We start from the raw sequence: 26761 nt of genomic DNA, 5'->3' as shown, positions 1-26761 counted from the left end.
TAAACTCCTTGCACTGGAGGAAAATTAGGCTGTACAGTTTGATCGAGTGTATGTAGCAGACAAGGCAGTGAATTGGGTATGATTTAGAAAAACAGGGAAGTGTGACCCTTAAACCTTCTCTTCCCACCACCCCAGGGGGTAGTAAGGTGAACTCAGAAGAGATAATTGGTCCTTTTGGGGCTTGGTGCCCAATACTTTCAAATAGCAGCTACAGTTCTTGGTGGGCCCTCACAGGAACCCTTCTCCCATTCTGTGCCTATGGAGCAATAGGGGTCAAGCATTGGGTGGAGAACATGTAGCAAAGTAACGGGGGATCTGAATGAACTTTTTGGGTCCAACTGACTCACTTGACAAACTGAGACTTTGAGTTCTCTCCTAATGAATACAGAAGCCACTTCCCCTGGGGGGCCAAACCTGTGAGGGGCCAATTTGTATTACTGGCACTTTCTTTCGTTCAGTTCTTTGCAAAAAGAAACTAGATTGAGTTTTAGAAATCATTGAATCTTAAGTATAAAATGAAACTATAACTACAGGAAAAAATTCTTTCTCTGTATCTGAGAAGTTAACTTCTGATGAATTGAAGAAGAGAACTTCAACTGAAAGTTTTGATTGTGTATCACTAATGTAAAGTGAATGCTGAACATCCACTTTATATTCATACTGTGTTGGGCTCAAGGGGCCAACAAAACCGATGGGCCCTGCCCTTAAAAAACTGACAATCTTTAAGTTCAAAAATTATTAAAACAATTTAGAAACAAGTATGTGCACATTTTATGAACCTAAATATTGGTTAAATAATTGAGCCTAAATTGTGTGGCCCTTAAAATATGTGCATTGGGTAACCATTATTAATGGCATATGAAATGCATGAATTTTATCATTCTTAATATATTTGCTTAGACTTGTAACTTGAGAGTTATTTAGAAAACAATGTTGTATATTGTTAGGATCCCATCTAAGGTATAAATTTTGTTGTAAGAACTGGGCAGAAAGGATTTAGTAGGATTAAGCTTGGCTCTCAAAGTAAATTCTGAAAACAACAAAGGAAAAAGACCTGCCTGCTGTTAACAAGTCAGTTTAGATGCTGTTAAGATGTCTTCATTTACCAGGCTTGTCCAGGACTCAGCTTTTAAGGTTACTATTTATGAAAAAGGTATGTTAACTACTGACCAAGGATAATAAATTTACCTCCACACTCTTGCTAGGTCCAAGGACAAAACGAGTAACAATGCATATTCAGGCATGTGCTTTGACTGATAAACCAAGACCATCAAAAACCAGGACATAGGGGCGCCTGGGTGGCGCAGTCGGTTAAGCGTCCGACTTCAGCCAGGTCACGATCTCGCGGTCCGTGAGTTCGAGCCCCGCGTCAGGCTCTGGGCTGATGGCTCGGAGCCTGGAGCCTGCTTCCGATTCTGTGTCTCCCTCTCTCTCTGCCCCTCCCCCGTTCATGCTCTGTCTCTCTCTGTCCCAAAAATAAAAAAAAATAAAAAACAGTTGAAAAAAACCAGGACATAATTTGCCTTTTTCTTACAGTCATTAATTCAATCACTTAATGAACTTAAAATTAACTCAACAAAATTCTCAGTGGGAGAGGTACAGAGAGATCAACAGCAAAGAATCACTCCTGAATCCCTTCAAACCTTTCACCATGAAAAATTTTCATCTCTTGTTTATGGGACATTAAAAAAAAATTTTTTTTAAGTTTATTTGAGAGAGAGACTGACAGAGCGAGCAGGGGAGAGGCAGAGAGAGGGAGAAAATTCCAAGCAGGCTCCGCACTGTCAAAGCCCATTGTGGGGCTAGAACTCACAAACTATGAGATCACCACCTGAGCAGAAACCAAGAGTCAGACACTTAACTGACTGAGCCACCCAGGGCATTTTTTAAAAAGTCCTGCCCAAGGTGCCCAAGGGCATTTTAAAAAAAGTCCTGCCTTTGAGGTATAGAACATAAAACTCACCTATAATTGTATTTGCAAAGTTACAGCTACACTTCACCATGAGTACTCCTGACAATTGCTAATCTGAAAGTCGGCTTTAGAAGGAGACAGGGAAGGGCTAATAATGTCCATCAACAATGGATAAATTGATATATTCATATGATGGAATGTTACTTGGTAATAAAGAGACTATGAACACATTCAACATAGAAGAATCTCAAAAAATTGAAAAGACAGACACAAAAGAGTATGTGTTATATGATTCCATTTATATGCATTTCTAGAATAGGCAACACTAACCTATGGTGGTGGAAGTCAGAACAACAGTTACATGGGGAAGGATTAACTGGAAAGGGGCTAGAGGGAATTTTCTGTAATGGAAAAGTTGTGTTTCTTTATTGGAGTTGTGGTCACCAAATCTCAAACTATACATTTAAAAACTGTGTAGTGTATTGAATGTAAACTATATGTTTTTTAAGTACTAATTATCTACTGGACTCTGAAGTTAAATATAATCTACTACTGTAGAAAGCACCTAAAAAATCTTACTATGATTAAAAAGCAACACAGGCATTCAGAAAGCAGATATGAAGCTTTAATTCACTGTGGGCATTTCTCTGACCAATATTATAAACTTTACACGTCTTCATACAGATACATCTTTTATAAGACACAGGTTTTTTTACCAAGTACTGTGAAACATACCACCATTCCACTTAGTTAAGGGCATATTATAAATATAATGAGCCACTGATTAAATATAAATACAGAGGTTGATATGTGTTAGAAAGTTTCCATAATAAAAAAAAAGTTTAAGAAAGGCTAAACTATGAAAGTTCACGTGTTTTTTTTTACTTTAAATATCACATCACAGTGACAGCCAATTACAATAAAATTACAACTGCTTTTAGATGATAGTACATTCGGATATCTAACATCCAGTTATTTTCATTTCACACTGCATTTTCATTTCTAAAGAGTAGACCAACTTTTAGACTGCAGACCAAGTTTCTTGTGCAAGAAATAAGAATCACTATCTTGATTGTGACCACTGGAAACTAAATTTATACATACTGTACTAAATAGAGACGAGACTATTAAGTATATAATATGGAACTCTTCAGTAGTGGTGTTCAAGAGAAATTCATATAGTAGCCTGAAAATGGTGTTTTTTTTCTTAATGTTTATTTTTGAGAGAGGGGGGGGGGGCAGAGAGAGAGGGAGGCACAGAGTCCAAAGCAGGCTCCACACTGTCAGCACAGGGCCCGATGCAGGACTCGAACCCATTAACTGCGAGATCGTGACCTGAGCTGAAGCCAGACGCTTAACCGACTGAGCCACCCAGGTGCCCCTGAAAATGGGTTTTCATTGCTACAGCAGTCTACATATATTTCATTAAAAAGATGACATCTCTGTCAAAACATTTAGAAATAAATATATGGTAGAGCCTTCCCTTTTCCAAGATGCTGCCTGGAAGAAAAGTTCCAAGCTGAATTAAGGGGGAAAGACGGGGGAAAAAAAAACCCTCAGAAAATAAACATTATACGATGCTCTGAACTACAATCTTCCTGAGTCTGTTTTTCAACTGGAACAAGTTTTAGTCAGTTCTACATTGCTTTAGTGTCCACAATCCAGAGGGAGTCCTTGAACAACCAGTTCATATTCTACAGAAATCAGAAGGACTCCTAAACACCCCTCAACTAATTACACGAGGGAAAGCTGATCATGAGTTGTATTAAAATCTATGTGAATATCAAACATAGTCATAGCCATTCTTTTACCAGTGATGCTAGAATAAGTGATGAAAATATATGCACAGCTGTACACAGATCACCATTAAATACAGGAACAAATGCCATTGATGCATATTAAAAAGCTCCCCAAAAGCCAATCTGAATGTTTATTTTCATTTATTTTGATACAGCATTAGAAGGGACTGCATATAATTACAGGGACTGCTGCAAACAACACTTGATGCTACTAAGTGTTCTATTAAGCATCAGGCATGCACAACAGTTACCTTTGAAAATTTCTCACGTATATATCTTAAATTCCTATTTATAAGCTACAACATGTTTAAAGCATTTAGTGATTTTTAAACCAAATATTTTAACTGACCTATGTCTACATGGAGAAAAACAAAAACTCCCTCCCTGGTCTCAATAACCAAAAGTAATATTAAATCTTACTCCCCAATTTGATATTTAAACTTAATTCCAAAAAGTGGGGAACATTCTTATCACGACTAAACTGGAAGGATGATCTCCTGAACAGTCTACCCACCACACACAGCATGCTAAGCCTGTGGGGATTACAAGATAAGCATGATGTGCTTGGTGGCTACAGATGACAATAATTGAACAGTCTCTTCTTTTTTTTCTGGATCTTTTTATTTCAAACTAAATGAAGTCATTTCATCAATACAAACTAAAAAAATAATTCTTTTTTTTTCATTTAACATCAATCTAAGAGTGGACCAAACTAAAAACACTGTCTTCAAGCATGTGGCAAAACAGAAAAAGTTTCAATTACATTAGGTAACCAGGGGTGGTGAAGGGAGTAGTTTGTTTTTCCATTTAAGAAGCATTCCAGTCAAATAATCACAAACACTTACAAATTCAGACTGCTTGGTTCTCAGTCATTTATGGCTTAAGTACTGGATTTGAAAACCACTTCAGGCTAAAATAAATTTATATGAATAATGCATAGATTGTATATCTAGGAAATCATGCAATAAATAAACATTCTCATGTACATTGGAATCTTAGTGACGAGAAGGGTCTGCAGGTGTGAAGAGAATGTTTCTTCCCTTTTACCAAGAGAATACGCCCAGCAAGATCCTGGCTTTTGGCCTATTCAAGATCCTACTTGCCAGGTCATCTTGATTTTCTCAGATCGATAAAAGAAGCCAATGTCATGAGACATTTGCAACAAGGAACGGACTCGCCTCAATCACAGGTGCCGTGAGGTCCGAGCTAGGCAGAATGAGACTCTCGTGATCCTGCCACCCTGCCGCAAAGTCAATTTGGAGGACTTGACCAGCTAGAGTATCAATGGGTAAATGTTTAGTGACCTACTGGAAACCCTTATTATATTAGTATCTTTCACAAATCTATCTGCCCCTTAAATCTATTTCATTTGAAAATTGCCAGGCTAAGACCCACCCACTATTCCTGGTTTTGATATGCCCCTACAACATGAGAATTGAACTGAACCACGATGATTGTTATGTCGTCTCTGTACATCCGAGCAAGCTCCTCAGGAAGACTGAGCATTTTGGAGAGGCGCTCGTGGTCTACAGCTCCAAACTCGTTGTTGCCCACCGCGTGACGAATGAGATGGGTTGCTGCATTCTGATCCTCGAATACCGAGGACATCTTGGCTCTCCTTTCTGTTAAAAGGCCATGCATCTGTCCTAGAGTCACCTTGTAGCCGCCAACAGCTATTGGCTGTTGGTGATGCATGCCCGTCAGGTACTCACCCACAATCCTAACCACATCCTGCCTATGCATCGTCTCCCACAACCCATCAGTAGCCAACACCAGAAACTTATCCTGTGGCCTTAATCGGTGATAAGTCACCTCTGGCTCAGCAGTGAGATAAGGAGGTGTATAATAATTAGGAGGGATAAACTTGGTATATTCATTGTCATTCAACTGGTCTGGGCCTGATTCTATCACTCTCTTTTGAAGGTCAATGCTCCATTTGAACTTTACGTCTCCAAAAGCCCTAAAAGGCATCAGCAAGCCAAGCAGCCGATCCTGTTTCACCACGCTCTTGGCCTCATTCTTTGGGTGCTCCAATTTCAGCCGTTCCAGTTCTCTTTCATTCTGAGCATTGTGGTCATTTGAGAGAGTGACTGCCGACCAAGAGCCGTCCTCTTCCTGCACACCCAGCATGGCTCTGCTATCGCCGGTATTGGCCACGTGAAGGTCGACGCCATCTACATGGGCCACACAAGCAGTGGCCCCAGAAAATGCCACTCGAAGCACCAAGTAATTGAGAAAAGAATTGGGATCACCGACTTGAGCCTCCAAAGAGATGTCATTGTCGAGCCTCTTGAAAGCATTAATTAAAGCCTCCTTCACATCAATATCAGTAGACTCCCCGGTGTTGAGGTCTATAAGTTCTTGCCAGTAAGTCCTTAAGCTGTTGAAATACAATTTGGACGCCTCCTTACTGAAGTAATCATTGGGGTGCTTGTGCCACTGGAGAATGGGCAGCAGTGCCCGGCCACTCTCGACTGCATTTTCAATCTCTAGCAAAGTCTCATGGGGCAACAAGGAGACGGCAATGTAATAAAAGAGTCTCTCACTGACTGCCTGGGAACAAGCACAGCCGGCATGGCCGTCAAAAACCCCCAAGAGCATCCCTCTGGTCTGCAAGCAAGTAGCTGCACTTCTCCGGTCCTCGATGGGTGCATTTGCAGGCAGCTGATTGCTGTCAAATCCAAGGACGGAACTGACATTTTTGCCATCGAATTCTGGCACTTTGAAGCTGTATTCGTTGGCTTTCAGGATGCTATTGACCTGTGGGGGTGTGAGGTAAAATCTCTGCGGCGTGGAGGCGTATCTCCTTCCCTGGGTGTTGTACTGCCACCAGCTCTCCTTCGGCCTGCAAAAGGTGGCATAGGCCGGGTGGGGTGCGTATCGCAGGCGACTCTGAGGAACGTAAGGCGACGAACAGCAGAGGTGTTTGTGGTGGCAGTAACACGCGGTGCCATAGATTCTGCTCAGTTCACAGTTACGGATCAGAGGGAAAAACAGTTGAGTTGGTGCTGGCATGGCATCAGAGAACAGCGGCAGGCTGGCACTTCTGACGGGGATTCCTAGACAGCAATTATACAGACACACACAGAGAGAAGAGTTACATTTCAGATCACTTCATCCGTCTCTGCTTTGAGAACAAATATTTAGCAGGTGAATCTACACGCTAAGCCCTGCGCCAGAAAGCACTGTATTTTATACACCTCTCCTGTACTACTTCCACAGGGTATATTCTGCTAAGCCCAATTCTTAATCACTTATGGAGCCAAGACTGGAGTCTAGCTTTACTTCTCTCTTTTCCTCGTATTTCCTTCTGCAGCACAGACTGTGCAGAACATACAACAGATCTGGCTGGAAAAAAGCTGAGGAGACGAAGATTATATAACATTATGCAGTGGCAGTCTACCTGGCCAACCACTCTTCTCCCTCCCTATCCTTAAAAAGGCCCTGGATCTCCCATGACGAAAATCCCGTTTCCAGATTTGTGGTCAATGGTAACATTTGATTACACGATTACCACCAAAATGGTGTCAGAATACATCCCCGACATATGTATGCTCATGAATTCTTTAGTAAGTTATATGCACACACTACCAAATTAATATCATGTTCATATATAGTATGAACATATATATGCAGCAGATATAGGGGAAAAAATTACATAATGAATAAAAAGAGAAATGCCAGTGTTCCTTTCCTGCGCCTCAGTGGACGGTCTTGCAAACTACGCTTCTCTAGACCACTGCGCCAATTTGGTGAGCTCAGGGACATAGGTCTGCCACCAACTTGCCAAATAATCCTAGAAATGTGAGCTTACCTCTTTGGGCCTCACTTCCCTAGGTTGTAAGTGAACACACAGAAGCAGATGCTATCGAAGGCCTCTTCTGGGTCTCTATGCCTTTATGAGTGTTTGTTGCAGTGAGGCTTTGAAATCAAATGCAGGTTTCATTTATTTGTTGTTTAATCACTGTACGCTTTGTGATAAAAATAAGTTTAAGTACGCTAGTAGCTCTAAGGCTTTGTTAGTAATGTAAATGGTCTCAGTTCTGTAATTTAATTTACTTGCTAGCATTTTCCCCTGCTAATCAGCCAGAAGGGAAAGCTACAGAAATACTATTTTCATTCATTATGGATCGAGGTAGAATTCAATCCCTAGAAAAATATTTTCTCTTACATTTAAAATAAAAGTATGTATTTGCCTTAAGGAAGCAATAAAGAATAGGGAAATAATAGTCTAACAGTCTAAGGTTTGTATAGAAAAGGTGCACATATTAATCCAAATAAAAATCACTGACACTATGTGACACTGAAAATATTTTGCTGGACATTTATCTAGAAAATTTATTGAATGTGCATCATTAATCCAGATAATTTATGCAAGGGAAAAAACTTTCTTCCTTCTAACATTTATTTCCCCTGAATTGTTGAGGTATTGCTTCAAATAACTCATTTGGCCTATAAAGAAATAGACTTTAGAATTAAATAAGGAAACAAATGCAGTAAACAAAAAATAATACAGAAAACAAAACCATGTGGGTTTTAATGTCAGCAATTCCTTCTTAAGGTTGAACCCATTAAGGAAAAAAAATTTACAAATATCACAGATTGTTAGCTATATATTACATTATTTTCAGGTACCCTCTTTTGAAGAGTAATTGGAGAAGTGATAAGTGGGATGTGTGAGAGCAGAGAAAACCAAACACCGAATAATAACTTATTCTTGTTTGCTTCTGTAATGAGCACTGCATAAGCTGGGCATACAGAACCCCTTTTACAAGTGATAGAAAGCACCATTATTTTAAATGCACTATTTCAGAAGGGATTTGTTTTAAAAACCGAAGACAAGATTATACAACAGAAGGCAATGATTAGAATTTTGGAAAGAAGATCAATAACTAAATAAGCATTCTGAAATGCCATAATGAAAAACAAAAATTCCAGATGAACAGGAATCTATCAAGATTAACCATATAAATCTCTGCACTTCAAACTAAATACCTGAAAGTCATCCAAAGGTTAAGGGTACATGATTGAGCCAGGAGATGTGCTCAAATGTTGTGCCACATGACTCTGGCTTCCAGACATAAACCGTACCTTGTTAGATTTGCATGCAGAAAGCACATTAACTCATTTCATGCTTTGTATAAAGATTTTCTATTATTAAAAATATAAACAGATGACCATTTTAAGAGAAATTTTCTCCATAATTTTATTATTTTTTTAAGATCTTATTTTTAAGTAATCTCTACACTCAGCCTGGGGCTTGAACTCACAACCCCGAGATCGAGAGTCACTTGCTGCACCGACTGAGCCAGCCAGGCACCCCTCTCCATAACTTTAGATAAGTTTGTATTTGTGCTTACTTTAAAACTTAAGACTTTTATAGGAAGAAGAAATGTTTGCTTCTGTATGGAATGCAGACCAAATCAAAGTACTACTTTGTGCGTGTGTATGTGTATGTGTTTGCAAGGGGGGTTTGATAGATGAGCAGCAGGATTACGTTGTATGTCTAACCAAGGAATAACAAGTCCAAGAAATCTGCACTTTCCTTAAATTCCTCCGTTTTGACAATTTTTCTGCTTTTGTAGCTGATTGCAAAATGAATGAAATATTGTGGCAAAAGAACTGATTCATGCAGCAGATGCTTTGAATAATATATAAAATCAAAGAGCAAGCACTCAAATACTCAGATAACATACTACATTTTTTCCTTCAAGGCGAAAGTTCTTGAGATTAAAAAAAAAAAAAAAAAAGCAGAGTGGATTTTATCAATTGTACCTTTCAGTTTTTCAGGAGCTTAGCATATGGACTGAGAATGTATCCCAATACCCCAACTCCCAGCATACCTTCAAAAGACAAATTCTTAGAGAATATGGAATTCATGAAAGCCCTGCTCTGTGATTCATGAGTGTTGTATCATCACCAGTACACATGACATAGTCTCTCCATCAGACCAGATATCCTCACAAGCCAAAGTACTTGCAAATGCTTTCAAACCGTAAGTGAGCATTCAAAAACTCTGAGTATCTTTCTGAATATCCTGTGCTTCAACAACAACAAAACCCCATGAGATCAAAACTTTTGCTGACAAACTCACTAAACTAATGAAGTAGAAAGCTCTTGATTAGGCAATTAAGAACAGCAACAAGGTACAGTGTTGGTAAACTGGAGGACTGTCATATTTTCAAGTGATTTCTGACCACAATTTCACTGAAAAGTTCCTATCCCTGATCCACGTTATATGCAGTATCTAAGTCCTAGGCAAATTTGACCCATTTTGCCAATGACTAGTAAGAAAAGATGCACTGCAACCCGAAACAGGAGAGAGACCCATCCATTCTTACTGATGGGCTCGACAGAGCCTGTGCCAAGAAACGATTCTACTTCATTCAATAAACCCACGGACCATATTAATTAGAAAATGCTGTTATACTGCACCGACTCCGGAGCTCTTTAGCTTTCAAAGCTTTTGGTGTAAATGAAGAAAAAAAAAAAGCTATACTCGTCATTCAACGTGTCAGAACCTCAGTTTATGTAATCCAATTGCATTAAACACCCTGTATAAAGACTTCACAATTTTTCAGCATTTTCTGGAAATGCTAGCCATTTCACAGCTCCTGTTATCTCTACATGAATGAAGAAATCGGCTTCCCTCCGAAGACACGACGCCCCAAGCCAGCACTTGTCTGATTAGTTTCCTTTGTCCCTACCTGAAAGCTGCACTAAGGTATCAAAGCTATCCGGGTCCAGGACGCCTTTGTTCCCTTTTTCTATCTACCTCACCCCTAATTCCACGGCGACCCAGCTAAAACCATCCACACACAAAATCAGTCACCATCCTTTCTGGGTACCCAACGCAGGTAGTTAAGTGAATACCTACCAATTCGTCTGGGCCCGGGACACACACACATTCTCCTGTCATCACAACACGGAGCCGACAACATCCACAACCCGCGCGGACAGCAGCAGCGACAGCAGCACCGGCCCATTGAAAGCAAGGCAGAGATGCTCATTAGAGGAGGCGGCGGCGGGGGAGGCGGGCACGGAGGAGGGGCGAGCTCCCGCTCCAGCCCCGTGTGTGGGGCAGGGAGGGGGGAAAAGGATGGAGCAGGGAGAAAGGGGTGGGGAGAAGAAGGAAACCAAACAAACAAACCCACCCCACTGGAGAGGCAGGAACGGAGCCCGAGGCGGCGGGGACTCAGCCGCGAGCAGAGGCGCGCCCCGGGACCGGTCCCTCCATCCAGCCCGGGCGCGGAGCCCACCGGCCCCCGGCATCCTCCGCCCGCTGCCCACCCCGCCCGGCCCACGCAGCGCCGGCTTCGGTCCAGAAGCCTAAGGCAGGGGTCGGCCCGCGGCAGGCTGCCGTGGGATCACCCCAGACTCCGGGGTGCGTACGGGGGACCCTCAGGCAGAGACGCCACACAGCTGGCGCCGCACCTCCTCGGAGCTCGCACTCGCGTTAGGTTCTCCACGGCGTCCCCAGCGCTGACAGCGGCGGCGGCCGGCCCGCCCCCCACCCAGAGCCCGCGGCGGCCCCTCGGCGCCGCCACGCCCGCCCGTAGCCCCGACGCCCCCGCGCGCACCTAGCGCTCCGGGGCTCGTCCCTCCTCCGCCCGGGCCACCGCTCGCCAACCCTCTGCACGCCCGCGGCCGTCGCTCCCCACGCGTGCCGGGCAACCTCCTCACAACTTTGGGCGCGTAGAGGAGGATTCCGGACTGGGCGGCTCGGGCATGGGGCAGGGAAGGGAATACGAACCGGGCACACAGGGGAGGAGTCGCTTCTTCCCGACGAGGAAGCGGCCGCAGCAGTAGCGGCACCGCCAAGCGCTCCCTCCAAGCCGCCCGGCGTAACTCCCTGGAGTGCAGCCCCTGGCCCCCAGCTGGCCCACTCCCTGCCCCGCCGGGCCGCCACCCTGCCCCGCCCGAACGTCCGGGCCGAAGCACTTCCCGCCTCCCGATTGGCTGCGCCCGGGAGAGTGGGCGGGGAGGAGAAGTGAGGGCCAGGCCTGAGTCGAGGAGGGGGGGCGGAAGAGCCGCGCGCTCCCAGCCAGCTTTGTGACGTCATGGGGGTCAGACAATCCCTTCCATTCCGAGCGAGCGGCTCATTGGTTCCACTGGCACGCCTCACGTGACCGCGCCCGGTAGCTGGGTGGAAGGTGGGGCTTCGTGGCGCAAGGGAGCTGCGACCGGCTGGGCGGGGCGGCTTTGAAGCGGCTGGAGACCCGCGGGGTTGGGAAGAAGCTCCTGGGCCCGCCCCAGCATCCCCACACGCTGGGGTCCCCGGGGGTTCGCTGCTCCCGGCCGGCCGGGCTTCCGCGAATCCCTGGCGCCTCGGCAGGTGACCCGCCTTGGCCTGGCAGCCTGGCGGTTCAGCCTTCCCCGCGCCTTGCTGGTGGGCCCAAGTTTCCTAGGATAGGCAGTGGGGTCGGCTCCCCAGCCCAGCAGGGAACTGAATTCCCTGCATTTCGCCCCAGCCTAGAATATAAGGCATGACAATCTGTTGCCCCGTTCACTTGATACTTTGCAAATTTTAGGAACAGTAATTCGGATCATGTTTCCCACCGTTTTCTAGACATCTCTTGGGTCCTAGGGAGGAAAAGCGAGACTGAACAGCAGCAAGAAGAAGTTGTGATCAAGGAATTCTTTTCCCTCTAGTGTAGGTGTGCTCTGAAGGTCTTTGATACCAGTGTTGTCTCGTTTTCCCGGGATGGTTACAAGGAAACCTGTAGGAGTGGAAGAGTACTGGACTTGGAGCTGATCAGAACACCTTCATCCAAGTCATTTCTGCTCCATAAGACTCCGTGTCTGTTTCAGTGAGATGAGGTTACGCTTGGAGTGGCATTGGCATTCTGTGATTATACACAAGAGATCCTGAAGGCTTCTTTTGCCTCCATCCACACATATCCCATCTTTATGGGAACTGAGTTATCTATAGTGGCCTCTAAATGCTTCCCTGGGGATGATATTAGGTAGATCATTGCACTCAGCCTGCCTAGTGTGAAACTGTTTACTTTGATTTATTAAGCATATCTGCTTACTAGCCAATAAAGTTCACACAGTGATATGGGCTGGATATAAAAACTCATGTTAATGGTATTGTGGGGTTTTGTTTTTATTAATCTTGCATTATTTTATTTTTACGTAATAAAGGAAAAACTTTATACACACAAAACTGCCAAGAACTGGTTCTTCATAATTCCTGGATTTTTTCAGCTGCCTCTATTCTTTAAATTAGAGGAGAGCTTTTTTGTCCAGCTCCAAGTGGCCCATGAAACTCTTGTGGCTGTCTAAGTGGCCTTGATCTCCCATTTAGTTCATCTGCCTCACTTCCCCCCTTTTTACCTCTCAAATTCTGTATTTTTCATTGTCCTTTTCCCAATTGGTATAGATTTATTTGTCTAGTTTTCTCTTGTTTCATAGAAGCAGTATAGGGTGACTTGGCATAGTGAGTAAGAGCATAGCTGGAGGCAGGCTGCCTGGGTTCCAATCCCAGCTCTGTAAATTACTATGTGGTCTTAGGCAACCTCTTTCTGGCTCAGGTCTCTCATAAGTGAGGTAGGAATAAAAATAGTAATAACTCACAGGACTGTACTAAATAGGCCAATATAAATATATATTGTGCTAAGTAAGTACATAGCAGGGAGTAAGAGCTATATAAGTATTCGCTATTATTGGGGCACCTGGCTGGCTCAGTCGGTAGAGCATATGACTCTTGATCTTGGGGCTGTGAGTTTGAGCCCTACATTGAGTGTAGAGATTACTTAAAAATAAAATCTTAAAAAAAAACATTAGCTATTACTAATATTATAGACACATGTCCAGGTAAGTATGCCTCTTTTAGATTTAAGACTCCTAAAGGGTAGTGGTTCCAGATCCCTAAGTGCAATATATTCTTAATTCTCTAGTTAGACACTAAGAAGTTATTGATAGGGGTGCCTGGGTGGCTCAGTTGGTTAAGTATCCGACTCGATCTTGGTTCAAGTCACTATAGTTTGGGAGATTCAGCCCTGCATCGAGCTGTGCGCTGACAGCACATGGCCTGCTCCGGATTCTCTCTCCCCCTCTCTCTGCCCCTCCCTGAGTAGTGCTCCTCCTCCCCTCTCAAAATAAATAAGTAAACATTAAAAAAAAGAAGTTCTTAACATACTGGAAAGTCTTAGAACTTTAGGATATCAGTTTAATTTACGTGAGGAGTGTCACTGCCTCTTAGCCCCTACTTTGCAGACATGGTGACGAGTAAACTGAAGCTAAGGGTAGATTTTTATGAGTTTCTGCCTCATAAGGTTTCAGAAATGAAGTCTATACTAGGCTTGTCTGTTGTCTATAATATTTTCCCATTGATTCCGAAAGGTAGAGGGATAAGACTCAGGAATGTATACATCCATATGAATGACCTCTTCAAACTGTCACATTGGGAATGTACACCTTTATTCCACACCAACGTTGCCATTATGCAGAGCACTTTTTAAATTACCTTTTCAAATTGTTTTTGTCTGCACAGGAAACTCCAACTTGTTTTACTATAACTAGCACCTTGTTTTTTATACCTAAAATAGCATTGATTTCCCCCATCTTACTATTCTTAGCCCTAAATGACCTGGCTATTTCTGAAAACCCATTCTCAAAAAACTAGTATTTGCCACCACTAAATATAGTCAAAAGCATTTGTCATGAGTGTTGGAGGCAATGTCAAGGTGTTTCTAGAATCAGAATGAAGGCCCCCCAAAGTAATGTCTATGAAGTGAACTTATGTAGAGGTGCAAGTTTGTTTTCCAGCTGCAGAGTTGTAGGTTTCAGTGATGTGTGTATTACACATCGAGTCATAGTTTTGCAGAGGAACCAACCGCTTGTACCATTGAGAGAGATTCTTTAGTATCTCAGCCTTATCTCCTCTCTGCCTTGGCTTTCTCCCTGTCTCTATACACAGCTCTGTTTAGCCACTCAACAGGCTTGCTTATGAAGTGCTGTTTGTTACCACATGGTCATCTGGCCAGGCAAGGGCAAGTCCTTGGGTGTGCTGCGCTGACTCCACAGACTGCTTGAGCCACCAGAACACCTGCTGACACTTGGACATTGGAAGGTGTAGAAAAGAAGCTCCGGAACAACCTAGGATTGTTGGAAAGAAGGGCCAGCAAAGAGAGAGGAAAGGATTTCAAAAATAGTACAAAAATAGTACCAAAAACTGGTACAAAGGGGCTGTGCAAAAATACCTATTTTGTCTACTCACATGCTTTCCGTGATACCAGTAATGCAAAGACAGCTCATGAATGAGACCCTTGACGGTCATTTTCTTACCCTAGAACAAAGCTAGAAATGAGCAAGTGCCGAACCAGATTGGCCTGTTGTTCTTATGGGTGGATGATGAAACCTCTGGGGGTATTGGAGGTTAGCTGTGACAACATGAGATGGCCCAGCAGAGTCTTGGTACCATCCAAGAAGCTTAAAATAGACCAGCATGTGGGTCTGAGGTATTGGTCTGGTAGTTAGTGACTTCCCTTTGCCTTTGCCAAAATCAACAATTGGAAGAGAGGCTGGGTCTAACACACTCCTCTCTAAGTCCTACTTCCCTACAGGAAGGGGCAGGAAATCAGCAAGTATTTACTAAGTGTGTAAGCAACAGGTACCTCTGTTAGTTATTACCATCCCAGGGTTGAGAGTTGCTTTTTGGAAATTATTTGGAGTTATGCAGTAAGATCAGCAAACCATCTATAAGAAACAGAATGTGTATTGTAGCTCATCTCTTGTGGACTTAGAGGCTGTTAAAGGTGTTTTCACATTTATCTCATTTAATATTTTTAAAGTATTCTGTTGTCATAAGAATTCATGAAGCAATGGTATATTTGAGGGGAAAAATAAAGCTTCATTCTCTTGCAAAACTAGGGAGGAAAGTCTGCTGACTGGTAGGCAGGAAGTTTCTGTGCATTAATTTAACATGACAAAGAAGATGACAGCTGTGTATCTGGGGTTGCTTAATTAGGGTGCTTTGGTAAGAAGACTGCAGGTCTGTGGACCTGACTGCCACATAGTTCAACAATCCCTGTTAATGGGGGTGTCTTAGAATACTAAGGATGGCATGTTGGGGGGATCTGGGATTGTCTGGTCATCAGACAATCTGGCAAATTAACTTCCCACTCAGTGTAATTCTATAGATGGATTCCCCAGAATAAAATACAGAGGGAAAAGGTAAAGGAAGGGCTTCAGGGAAACAGAGACATTGGGGCGAGTCTAGAGCACTTTGTACAACAGGTGCTGACTTGTGCCTTTGAAGCAGGTCAGGCCGATGTGCAGACTTCAGCAGAAGCCTCCAGTCTATACACCCAAAAATAGTCGCTGCTGATTTGCATACTTCTTAAAAGCTATAATTCTTGGGGCGCCTGGGTGGCGCAGTCGGTTAAGCGTCCGACTTCAGCCAGGTCACGATCTCGCGGTCCGTGAGTTCGAGCCCCGCGTCAGGCTCTGGGCCGATGGCTCGGAGCCTGGAGCCTGTTTCTGATTCTGTGTCTCCCTCTCTCTCTGCCCCTCCCCCGTTCATGCTCTGTCTCTCTCTGTCCCAAAAATAAAAATTAAAAAAAAAAGGTTGAAAAAAAAAAAAGCTATAATTCTTCACTTATCTGTACACCTTAACTACTAGAATGTAAGCCTCTTAAGGGCAGGGATCATGTCTCTTTTATGAACCGATACAAACCCACGGCTTGGCATATAGTGAGAACTAACAGGTAGTGAGTGCTTAACTTTATATTATTCTCTGTTCTAACTGCATTGGCTCAGTATATTCTCATAACACTCATAGGAGGTAGGTGCTATAAGTATATCTATTTCACAGGAGAGGAAACTGAGTCTCAACAAGGGTAATTTGCCCGGGGTTACATAAGTAGGAAATAGTAGAACCATCTACTTCAGAGCTTGTACTCTAAGGCACTATGCTATAAGGTCCACTACATATAATAGGTGCTCAATGGGGCACCTGGGTGGCTCAGTTGGTTACGTATCTGACTCCTGGTTTCAGCTCAAGCCATGATCTCACGGTTTCTTGAGTATGAGCACCGCGTCAGGCTCCTTGCTGACAGAGGAGAGCCTGCTTGGGATTCTCTGTCTCCCTCTCTCTCTGCTCCTCCCCCACTCATGCTGTCTCTGTCTCTCTCAAAATAAATAAACTTTTTAAAAAAATAGATGCTCGATAATGAATGGACTCCTTTCAAATGAAAAAGGCGGCACGTTGCAATAGATGAATGCATTGTGATGAAGGCCTAAAGAAACTTTCCCATTTTCATTCGGATTTGAGGGCAAACTATATATTTGCAGAATTTTCACCCATGCGTATTGTGTCTGTGACCAGCAATAACCTTGGTACAGCTAAGTATATACCACTGACAGTCCTCTATTGTCAGAGTGCTGCAGGGTTTGGCTATAGTTTTTCAGAAGAACCAGCTGTGGCTATAAAAGCATATTTTCCTTGGAAACCAGATATTAATATTTGTAGATGATACCTAATGTATTCGATTCATATCCTAGATATGATATCAGCAGTTTAATCTGTTGAAAGCCATAAATTATGTTCATCTGAAAGCATTGCTTTTATTTTGAAGCAGTATCAGCTGGAGAGAGAAAAGTTCAAGGAGAGAAAGAAGACAGAGAAAGTGGAATGTTAGCTATTGAATGTATATGTATAGCTATTGAATTAGGTATCCAGTTTCTGCCAGGAACAATGGATTCTGGAATGCTCATCAGAATATTTAGATATTACCTAGTACAACGTCTGGGTTCTTAAGGCTTCATGGCTTTGTGAAATGAGTATAGACTGGAGTCAGAGAGTCCTGAATTCAAATCCTAGCTTTGCTTCTTAACAACTGGGTATTTTTTCAGTTGCTCAACGGCTTCAATTTTAAAAACCTCTAAGGTGTGTTGTAAAGATTAATGATGATGTCAGTGAAAGTTCCAAATGATGGCTGGCAAGTAGTACCAAGAGGTTGTACCCAAATGAGTTCTCTATTGCTGCTGTAAGAGATGACCACAAATTTAGTGGGAACAGTGCACATATCTTACACTTGGGGAGATCAGAAGTCCGAAATGGGTCTCGTTGGGCTGACATCAAGGTGTCTGCAGATCTGCATCCCCTTCTGGAGTCTTTAGCCGAGAAGCTGTTTTCTTACCTTACCCAGCATTGAGAAGCTACCTGCATTCCCAGGCTAATGACCCCTTTGTCCATCTTCAAGGCAAGCGGAGATCTTACGATCACTAACTCTGATCTCCTCCACTGCCTTCCTTTCTAATGGACACTTGCAATTACATCAGGCCCAACATGATAATCCAGGACGATCTCTTTATTTTAAAATCAGCTGATTAGCAATCATAATTCCATCCGCAACCTTGTTTCCTCTTGCAATGTAAAGCAGCATATTCACAAGTTCTGGGGATTATGATGTGGACATAGGGAGGGGTATTATTCTGCACACCACAGCGCCTTTCTTCCTTAATATTTGTTCATTCATTTATGCACTTATTAAAGGAAAATACGAATAATAAAAGTATCTTTTGGGGTGCCTGGGTGGCTCAGTTGGTTACGCATCCAACTCTTGGTTTCCACTCAGGTCATCATCTCAAGGTTCGTGAGTTCGAGTCCCACATTGGGCTCTAAGCTGCCAGTGCAGACTCTGCTTGGAATTCTCTGTTTCTGCCCCTCCCCTGCTTGCTCTCTCTCTCTCTCTCTCTCTCTCAAAATCAAAAAATAAACTTTAAAGAAAGTGTCTTTTAGGGAAATACAAATCAAAACCACAATGAGATACCACCTTACATCTGTCAGCATGGCTAACATTAACAACTCAGGCAACAACAGATGTTGGTGAGGATGCGGAGAAAGAGGATCTCTTTTGCGTTGTTGGTGGCAATGCAAGCTGGTGCAGCCACTCTGGAAAACAGTATGGAGGTTCCTCAAAAAACTAAAAATGGAACTACCCTACAACCCAGTAATTGCACTACTAGGCATTTATCCAAGGGATACAGGTGTGCTGTTTTGAAGGGACACATGCACTCCAATGTTTACAGCAGCACTATCAACAATAGCCAAAGTATGGAAAGAGCCAAAATGTCCATCCACGGATGAATGGACAAAGAATACACACACACACACACACACACACACACACACACACACACAATAGAGTATTACTCGGCAATCAAAAAGAATGAAATCTTGCCATTTGCAACTACGTGGATGGAACTGGAGGGTATTATGCTAAGTGAAATTAGTCAGAGAAAGACAAAAATCATATGACTTCACTCATATGAGGACTTTAACAGACAAAACAGATGAACATAAGGGAAGGGAAACAAAAATAATATAAAAACAGGGAGGGGGACAAAACAGAAGAGACTCATAAATAGGGAGAACAAACTGAGGGTTGCTGGAGGGGTTGTGGGAGGGGGAATGGGCTAAATGGATAAGGACCATTAAGGAATCTACTCCTGAAATCATTGTTTCACTATATGCTAACTGATTTGGATGTAAATTTTAAAAAATAAAAAATAAAATTAAAAAAAAGTATCTCTTACCCTCCAGAGAGATCTGTTTAGTTGGAGAGCTTAGATTTAAAAAAATTAAAAAATGTACTGACAATTATATACAACTGACACTTTATTAAAAATCTCATTAAAAAATTAACTGACCAGACAATATGCAACATGCCCTGATATGAACCACTCAAGGTTGTGCTACAGACTTTTGGAGGAAAGAGTCAGTTTGGTGTATGAGAGGGAAAAAAAGAATCGCTGGAAATTTTGATTGTCTTCAAGAAGTAATGTAATAAGGGTGTCCCCTTCCCTCCCCAAAAGAGATCTTAGTTTGCATTGTTTAAAATATGATCTTAGTTTGCATTAAGGTAAGAACAAAGGAGGTGATAGCCTCCTTCCATTCTGCCTTGGTGACTCTCCACCAAACTTTGAGGGGTATAAAAAATCTTTAGTGGAACCAGAGGAAGGCAACCAGCAGGGTGAAGAGCCTAGAATCAGAACATAGGACAAGTTTAGGGATATTGATGGTGGGATCTTCAAATACTTAAATGACAGTCATATGAAAAGAAAGCAAGATTTATCTTTGAAAGTTCTGGAATTTGAAAACACTAGAATAAATGTGTATACGTTAGATTTAAACTCGGTATTACCACTTTGTGTGTTATGGTTTTCTGAAAATGGAATGAGCTACCCCTTAAAGTAATGAGTTTTCTGAAGGTATTCGAATAAAACCCAGACAATAGTGTCAAAGAATGTGCTCCCAAAGCATTTTGTTCATGTCTCAAACATTGTACTTACATTGTAATCATTTACATTCCAGTCTCCCTGTATTAATTGTTGTTACCTTTTTCTAGGGTGAACCTATCATATTCATTTTTACTTGGTTTAGAAGATACCCAAAGAATGTTGGATGGGGGAATGGATATTGCATGGATGAGGTTGAGATTACACAGAGTGACCTTTGGAGTCTCTCCTACGCTGAGACTGTTAGTTCTCTGAGCTAGGGTATAAACTAAATTTAAAGAGCAGAACTGGAATCCAGAAAAGAGGTCGTGGTAGTACATTCTAGATTTCACAGTATGGAAAGGCCCAGAGAGGGGATGGAACAAATCTGAGTGGAGGTGCTGTGTTGGGTGAAGAACAGGAGTTAGAGTTGGCACAGAACACTAGGTCTAGATTTCCTGCAGTGTGGACCCAGGTTGACACTTGACTACTTTGTTCTGAAAGGAAAGTACTCAGACAATCATATGCATCATGGCTGGATGGGGATGACTAGGAGCTTGTTATGGACTTAATTATGTCCCTCCCTAATTTATATGTTGAAGCTCCAAACCCCAATGTGGTAGTATTGGGAGGTGGGGTCTTTGGGAAGTGACTAGGTTTAGACGAGGTCATGAGGACCCTCATGATGGGTGGGATTAGTGCTCTTTTAAGAAGAGGCAGCAGAGGGATGCCTGGATGGCTCAGTCGGTTGAGTCAGTTGGTTGGTCTGACTTCAGCTCAGGTCATGATCTCATGGCTTGTGAGTTTGAGACCCACTCTGGGCTCTGTGCTGATAGCTCAGAGCCCGGAGCCTATTTTGGATTCTGTGTCTCCCTCTCTCTCTGCTTCTCCCCCGCTCACACTCTGTCTCTCCCCCTCCCTCTCTCTCTCTCAAAACTAAACATTAAAAATTTTTTAAAAATTAAAAAAAAAAAGAAGAGGCAGCAGGAAGTTTGCTTTCCCTGCTGTCCCTCCCATGGGAGTACATGTAGAGAAGCGTGCCATCTGGAAGCCAGGAAAAGCACCCTCACCAGAGAAAAAAATCCAGTCTAAGACAGGCTATTGCCTAAATATGAGAGTAAAGAGTTAAAACCCTGGGCTAGATAATGGCAGCAGAAATATAAAGGAGGGAAAAAAATGGGATGTTTTTACTAAAAACATCAGGACCTGATGGCAAGGTAAATAAGAAAGGGAGGAAAGGAAATGGTATCAGAGGCCCAAAGCTTTGTCTGGGTGACCAAGAGGTTGGACATTTATGCCCACTGAGTTTCTTTCTTATTCAGATGGAAGGAATGTGGGAAGATATTCAGAATATTCAGGATTTCCCACAGCTGTTTCTGTGAAGTTCTGGCTGAAAATGGGCTGGGTTTTTTTGTGTTTTTTTTTTTTTAATATTTGTGAGGATGAAAAAGTCAAGAATATTAGTCTATGAAGGGCCAAAGTTTCATAGGTGAGCCGCAGTATGAGGTAAGACTTTGCCCTGAATGGCCATAATAATAGCAGGCACTGCTGGAGGGGAGACTGCCCTGGGCCCGTGAAACAGAAGGCACTCCATACGCATCACCTCATGTCATTGAATGGCTGGTGAATAGGAAGGCCTCAGCTGGTCCTGCCCAGTGTCTGCGTTAGGGCAGCAGCCAGGGAGAATTCTCAGCCATGTTAGTACTAAGGATACTGACATGTTTCTTAAGTAACTGGATTTTCTTTTTTTTTTTTTAATTTTTGGACTCTAAATTGAATAAATACCTGCCTGTGTCTGTGTGTATGTGACAGGGCGAGGGAGCAGGATGGAGGAGGTATTCAGTGGTTCAGAGCCAGAACTGTGGCCCAGTTATAGCATATGTGTCATATATCATTTTTCTAGCCTCCTTTCCATTTCTTTTTATATCCCCACCCTTGTTTTTCTATCCTCTCTCTTTTAATTTATGCTGTCTTATATTTTATGCATCCCTGAAAGTAGTCCTAAATTCCTTCTAGAACAAAGGAGAATAAGTATAAATATACTTCTACGGGGGTGCCTGGGGCTCAGTTGGTTAAGCATTTGACTCTTGATCTTGGCTCAGGTCATGATCCTGATTCGTGAGACTGAGCCCCGAGTTGGGCTCTGTGCTGACAGCTCAGAGCCTGCTTGGGATTCTCTCTCCCCGTGCCCCTCCCCTGCTCACGTGCATATGGACACACACTCTCTCTCTTTTTCAAAAAATAAATAAACTTAAATATATATATATATATATATATATATATATATACTTACACACACACACACACATATATATACACACACATATATATATTTCTATGTACATTAGTCCCCAGTTTATTCACAAGAAAGCAGAGGCTCAATTAATTTATCTAACTTACCCAAGACTACAGTGGGTATATTAGTTGTCTGTTGCTAGGTAACAAATCACCCTTGAAATGAGCAACTAAAACAGAACCAACACTGAGTTTCTCACTTGATTTCTGAGGGTCAGGAATCTGGGAGCAGCGTAGCTGAGTGGTTCTAGCTCAGAGTCTGATGAGGTTGCAGCCAAGCCTCAGATGTTAGTAGTCACCTGAAGGCTTGACAGGGGCTGAAGGATCCGCTTCCAGCTCACTCCCATGGCCTCTCTGTGAGGCTGTTCACAACACAGGGGCTGGCTTTCCCGGGAGCCAGTAATCCGAGGGAGACACCGAGATGAAGCTGCGATATGTTTTGTAATTAACCTCAGAAACGATAGACGGTCCCTTGCTTATATTCTGTTGGTCGCACAAACAAACCCTGGTGCCGTTGGGGAGGGAACTCTACACGGGGATGAATTCCAGGGCTGGGGATCACTGGGGGCCATCGTGCCAACCACACTGAGTAAATAATGTAGCTGAGCCCACATGATGCTGCTTTTACAAAATCACTGGATTCACGCTCAGGTTTGGCCCCCAAAGCTGTTCCCACTCCTCGCATCTTGAACATTAGGTGAATGAGCACCCAGAAGCAGTGCTGTTCTGGGTTTCCAGTTTTCTTCCTCTGACCCTGCTTACGATCGTCCGCGCTGCCACATTGTCATCCGTAAAGCTTTGTGTAGCCTCGTAACTCTATTCAATCACTGCTAAAGATGAATCCAGATCTGATCCTTCTCCTTAAGATAACCCTAAATGATTTAATTTTGGGATGCTCAGGAGCTAAAATAACACTATATATATACTTACATGCTGTGCATTTGGTTATGCAAGAAATGATTATGATTTTAACTCCTTTCACTTTTTACGTTCTTTGCTTCATGGGAGGTATATGTGTGTAGAAGATAAAAGGCTTTAGTGATCCCGCCCCTCATAAGATGACTCCACCCCTCATTTGTCAGTGTAATGAGAAAATCCATGAAGATAGTTTTATGGAATGTATTTTTACTGCATTGTTGAACTGTAGCCAAATTTTATCAGAGAAAGAAATGAGGACATGTTGTTCTCCTGGAACCAGGGCACTGCTGGCTCAGTGTTCAGTATTCAGACCACAGATCCATGAGTTACCAATAAACCAACAAACAACCCGGATAAATGAACACAGAGGATTTCATTTGTTGCTGGCTATTACCCTCCGTTTTGATGTTCCTTCCTCTATTCTGCATCTGGAAATTCCATTTTCATTTGAAGTATGTATAAATTGATGTCACTATCAGTGTGTAAACACAACCCCAGACCAATTTCTTAGCCAAGATCATTTTTTCAGAACAATGGTGTTGATTAACTATTTCATCTTTAAATTATTCCTATTTAAATTTGTAAGCCATTGCTATGTGCTAGGAGTATTTCGGTGTTCTTATAACTTTCTTTACCTCTGGGATCTACCTTCAAGACCTGGTGTGATAGGCTAGTTTACGAGTAAGATAATCAGTTTTGTCTAGGGAGAGAACTTTCTCTTTACATTTGTAAGCTTTGTGGTGTTCTATAAATGGATAAAAAGGTAAGACACAATCTTTGTGCCTTTAAGAACTTGTAGTCTCGCTGCTAGGTGAACATTAACAGGAATAATCATGAGACCATGTGTTATAGCAGAAGTATTCACAAAATGCTTAAAGAGAAGGGGGAAGGAGTTTAGTTCTGCCTGGTAGAGGAAGGAGTTATCAGGAAAGACTCTTCTTAGATTGGTGGTCCCCAAAATTTGGTCACAGGACCAGTGCTAGTCTCTAATAGAATTTTTACTGATTTGTGGCAGAGTGACCAAAAAAAAAAAAAAAAAAAAAATGAGGCCATGATTTAATGTAAATAAACTAAATTATGTAAGTTAACTTTATGATTTTTAAAAATTCTTCAGCCTAAAGTGAAGGATTTACGTTTCTTTTCTGTTGTATTATCCTTAATGAAGTCATGATGATAGTACCTATTATTTGTTTTCTTTAACTGCAAAATGAAACTTGGCAGCCTCACATCAATCTGCATTTTCATGCATTTAGTCATTTATTGGTCCGTGAAATCCAAAAGGATAAGGAGCCCTTAAGGAGCCCTTAATATGGATGGTTACAACTGAGCTGGAGTTGGAAAGGAGGTACACTCCTGTGTGAATGAAATTTCTGCTGTTTGCCTGCAAGTGGTTTAACTACCTCTGCATTAAGGGTAAATAAATTTATGGGAAATAAAAATATATATATTCTTGCTTTTTTAAGACTGGTTTTTAATGTTTTTCTTGAATGTGTCTGAGGGAGTGTGGGGGGAAGATAGAGAGAAAACCTGTGCCCATAGGGGTATAGAATTTGAATTATAGCTTTGAAAAGCTGCTGCTACCAACATGAATACTGGTTTTAGAAGGATTTCCCCCTCCCCCCATAAAGTCTTCTGAAGTTTAGCTAAAATTAGGTTTGATGATTGTAAACCTTCTACTTCTTTCTGGGTATTAGGTTAAAAAAATAAGAACTTTTATATATATGGGCCTTCCCCCCCCCCCCCCCCCCCAACTTGTTGGCAACAAGACCAGAAAGAGTGAGCCATTGGCTCTGTCTGAGCAGGTCAGCAGTAACAGAAGCTTCACCGCAGCCAGGCTGAAGACCCGCTTTGCCCAAAGCCCTCGCTCGTCTCACCTTTGGTAGCAAAAGCTTTCCATCTCTTTGCAAATAGATGCTTGGCAGGAATTGAGCTTAGCCATAATTTTAAGGAATGTGTCATCTTTGAAGAGGGATTCAAGGAGAATGACAAAGATGATAAAAGGACTGAATAATATCAAAAGATGTTTAAGGAAAGTATAGGGATTCCCCTGTCTGAACTCTGGGGCAGGTCTTGTAAGAGTTTATCTACCCTGAGTGACTCCCAGCAAAAGTGCTCTAAGACATGATCAAAGATTTCCTTGAAAACTTGCCAGACAACACTTGTACATAACAGGCTCCCATTGTCCTATGACTTGGAAGCAATCCCTGTAAAGTAAGAGCGCTCTGAGGTCAGACATGCTCCTCATTTCATCCTCCTGGTACTGCGAGGTCGTAACATTGCCAAACCCCAGTTTCCTCCTCTCTACAATGGGAATAATAGTTCTTACTGCATAAGGTTGTTGTGCACAGAAGTAATAGCATGCAATAAGCACAAATTACCACTGTTCCTATTTTTATTATTGCTGTTTCCTTCTGAGGGGGGACCATCTCTCCTGCACCCCCTCCTTCTCTACTGTGCACTGTCTTCCATCTTTGAATCCGGAGGGTCCTGATTCAAGTGCGCATGCATACTAGTTGATTCTTTCAGCTTCCTTGAGCCTAGAACACCTGCGCGTGAACCAAAAAGCTACTCTCATGCTGTTCGGACAGATCATTTATTTTGGTGAACTGTCATATACTTAAGCAAACGAATCAAAAATTTCTATCACAATATTTCTAAACAAAATCATGTAGAGAAAAAAATGCTAAACATTTAAGCAAATTATATTTTCTTTTTTTTAAGTTTATTTATTTATTTAGAGAGGTTACACGGGTGGAGGAGGAGCAGAGAGAGAGGGAGAGAGTGAATCCCAAGCAGGCTCTGTGCTGTCATTGCGGAACCCGAGGCAGTGCTCAATCTCACAGACGGTGAGATCATGACCTTAGCCAAAACTTAGAGTCAGACACATAAGCAACTGAACCACCCAAGTGCCCCTAAGCAAATTATATTTTCTATTAACAAGCCTCAGACATTTCTCTCTCCATGACCTTTACCAACCCAGCAATGGGAATATTGGAAGGAGATAAACATACCAGTGATGACGGGATAATGGAATATTACATGTCCTTCCTGGTTCCTGCTTTGAAAAAGAGAGAGAGACAGAGAGAGAGAGAAATATAGAGATTCTATCTCTGGTCTTGAGGGGGTTGAATCATGACCTGATCCGATGCACAGAGGAGCTCCTGGAAGCCTGTCTGCCCTGAAACGACTGGCTAAGCTGTTGGGGGTCGAGATAGAGAAGCTAAGAAGCCCCTCTCACACACTCCCAAGAAACAAATTTTGTAATTAAATTAAAAGGGGGTGGAGGGATCATGGGGTTATATCTCTTGCCTAGAAACGTTGAATTGACCTAAACTTAAAAAGTGCTATTTTGAGTCACTGGTTCATTCAATCAATAGTTAATGTCACCCGATGTGTGTCAGACACTGTTCTGGACGCTGGAGATCAAACAGGACCAAGTCCCTGTTCTCATGGAACCTGAAGTCTAGTGGGGAAAATAATTCAGAAAGAACACAGGAATTCCACAGAATGCACCCTCCTGTGGCATAGGAGTGTCTCGAGTGTGGGCCTGGTGGCTTAAGTACCGTGATGTCCATGTTTAATATTCACTCAGAAACTTAGGTATGCGTTT

At 42.5% G+C, this 26761-nt stretch overlaps 1 protein-coding gene across 7 annotated transcripts; it reads right to left on the bottom strand.

Moving 5' to 3' along the window:
• Positions 1-2523: 2523 nt before the first annotated feature.
• Positions 2524-11686, bottom strand: PDP1 (pyruvate dehydrogenase phosphatase catalytic subunit 1). Of its 7 annotated transcripts, none has more exons than XM_058698567.1 (3): positions 11465-11577; positions 10589-10623; positions 2524-6770 (listed from the first exon to the last, which is right to left on the bottom strand). In XM_058698567.1, the coding sequence occupies exons 2-3, from the start codon at positions 10617-10619 to the stop codon at positions 5110-5112; spliced, it is 1692 nt and encodes a 563-aa protein (XP_058554550.1). In that variant the 5' UTR covers positions 10620-10623; positions 11465-11577; the 3' UTR covers positions 2524-5109. The 7 variants fall into 7 exon arrangements, with proteins under 7 accessions (XP_058554550.1, XP_058554553.1, XP_058554552.1 ...); XM_058698570.1 differs by lacking the exon at positions 11465-11577 and adding an exon at positions 11292-11309; XM_058698569.1 differs by lacking the exon at positions 11465-11577 and adding an exon at positions 11146-11201.
• Between the last annotated feature and the right edge of the window lie 15075 nt (positions 11687-26761).

This window comes from Neofelis nebulosa, chromosome 14 (assembly GCF_028018385.1).
Source record: "Neofelis nebulosa isolate mNeoNeb1 chromosome 14, mNeoNeb1.pri, whole genome shotgun sequence".
Taxonomy (NCBI): Eukaryota; Metazoa; Chordata; class Mammalia; order Carnivora; family Felidae; genus Neofelis; species Neofelis nebulosa.
Note: the sequence above shows the minus strand (reverse complement) of the source record. Positions and strands in the feature narration are given on the sequence as shown.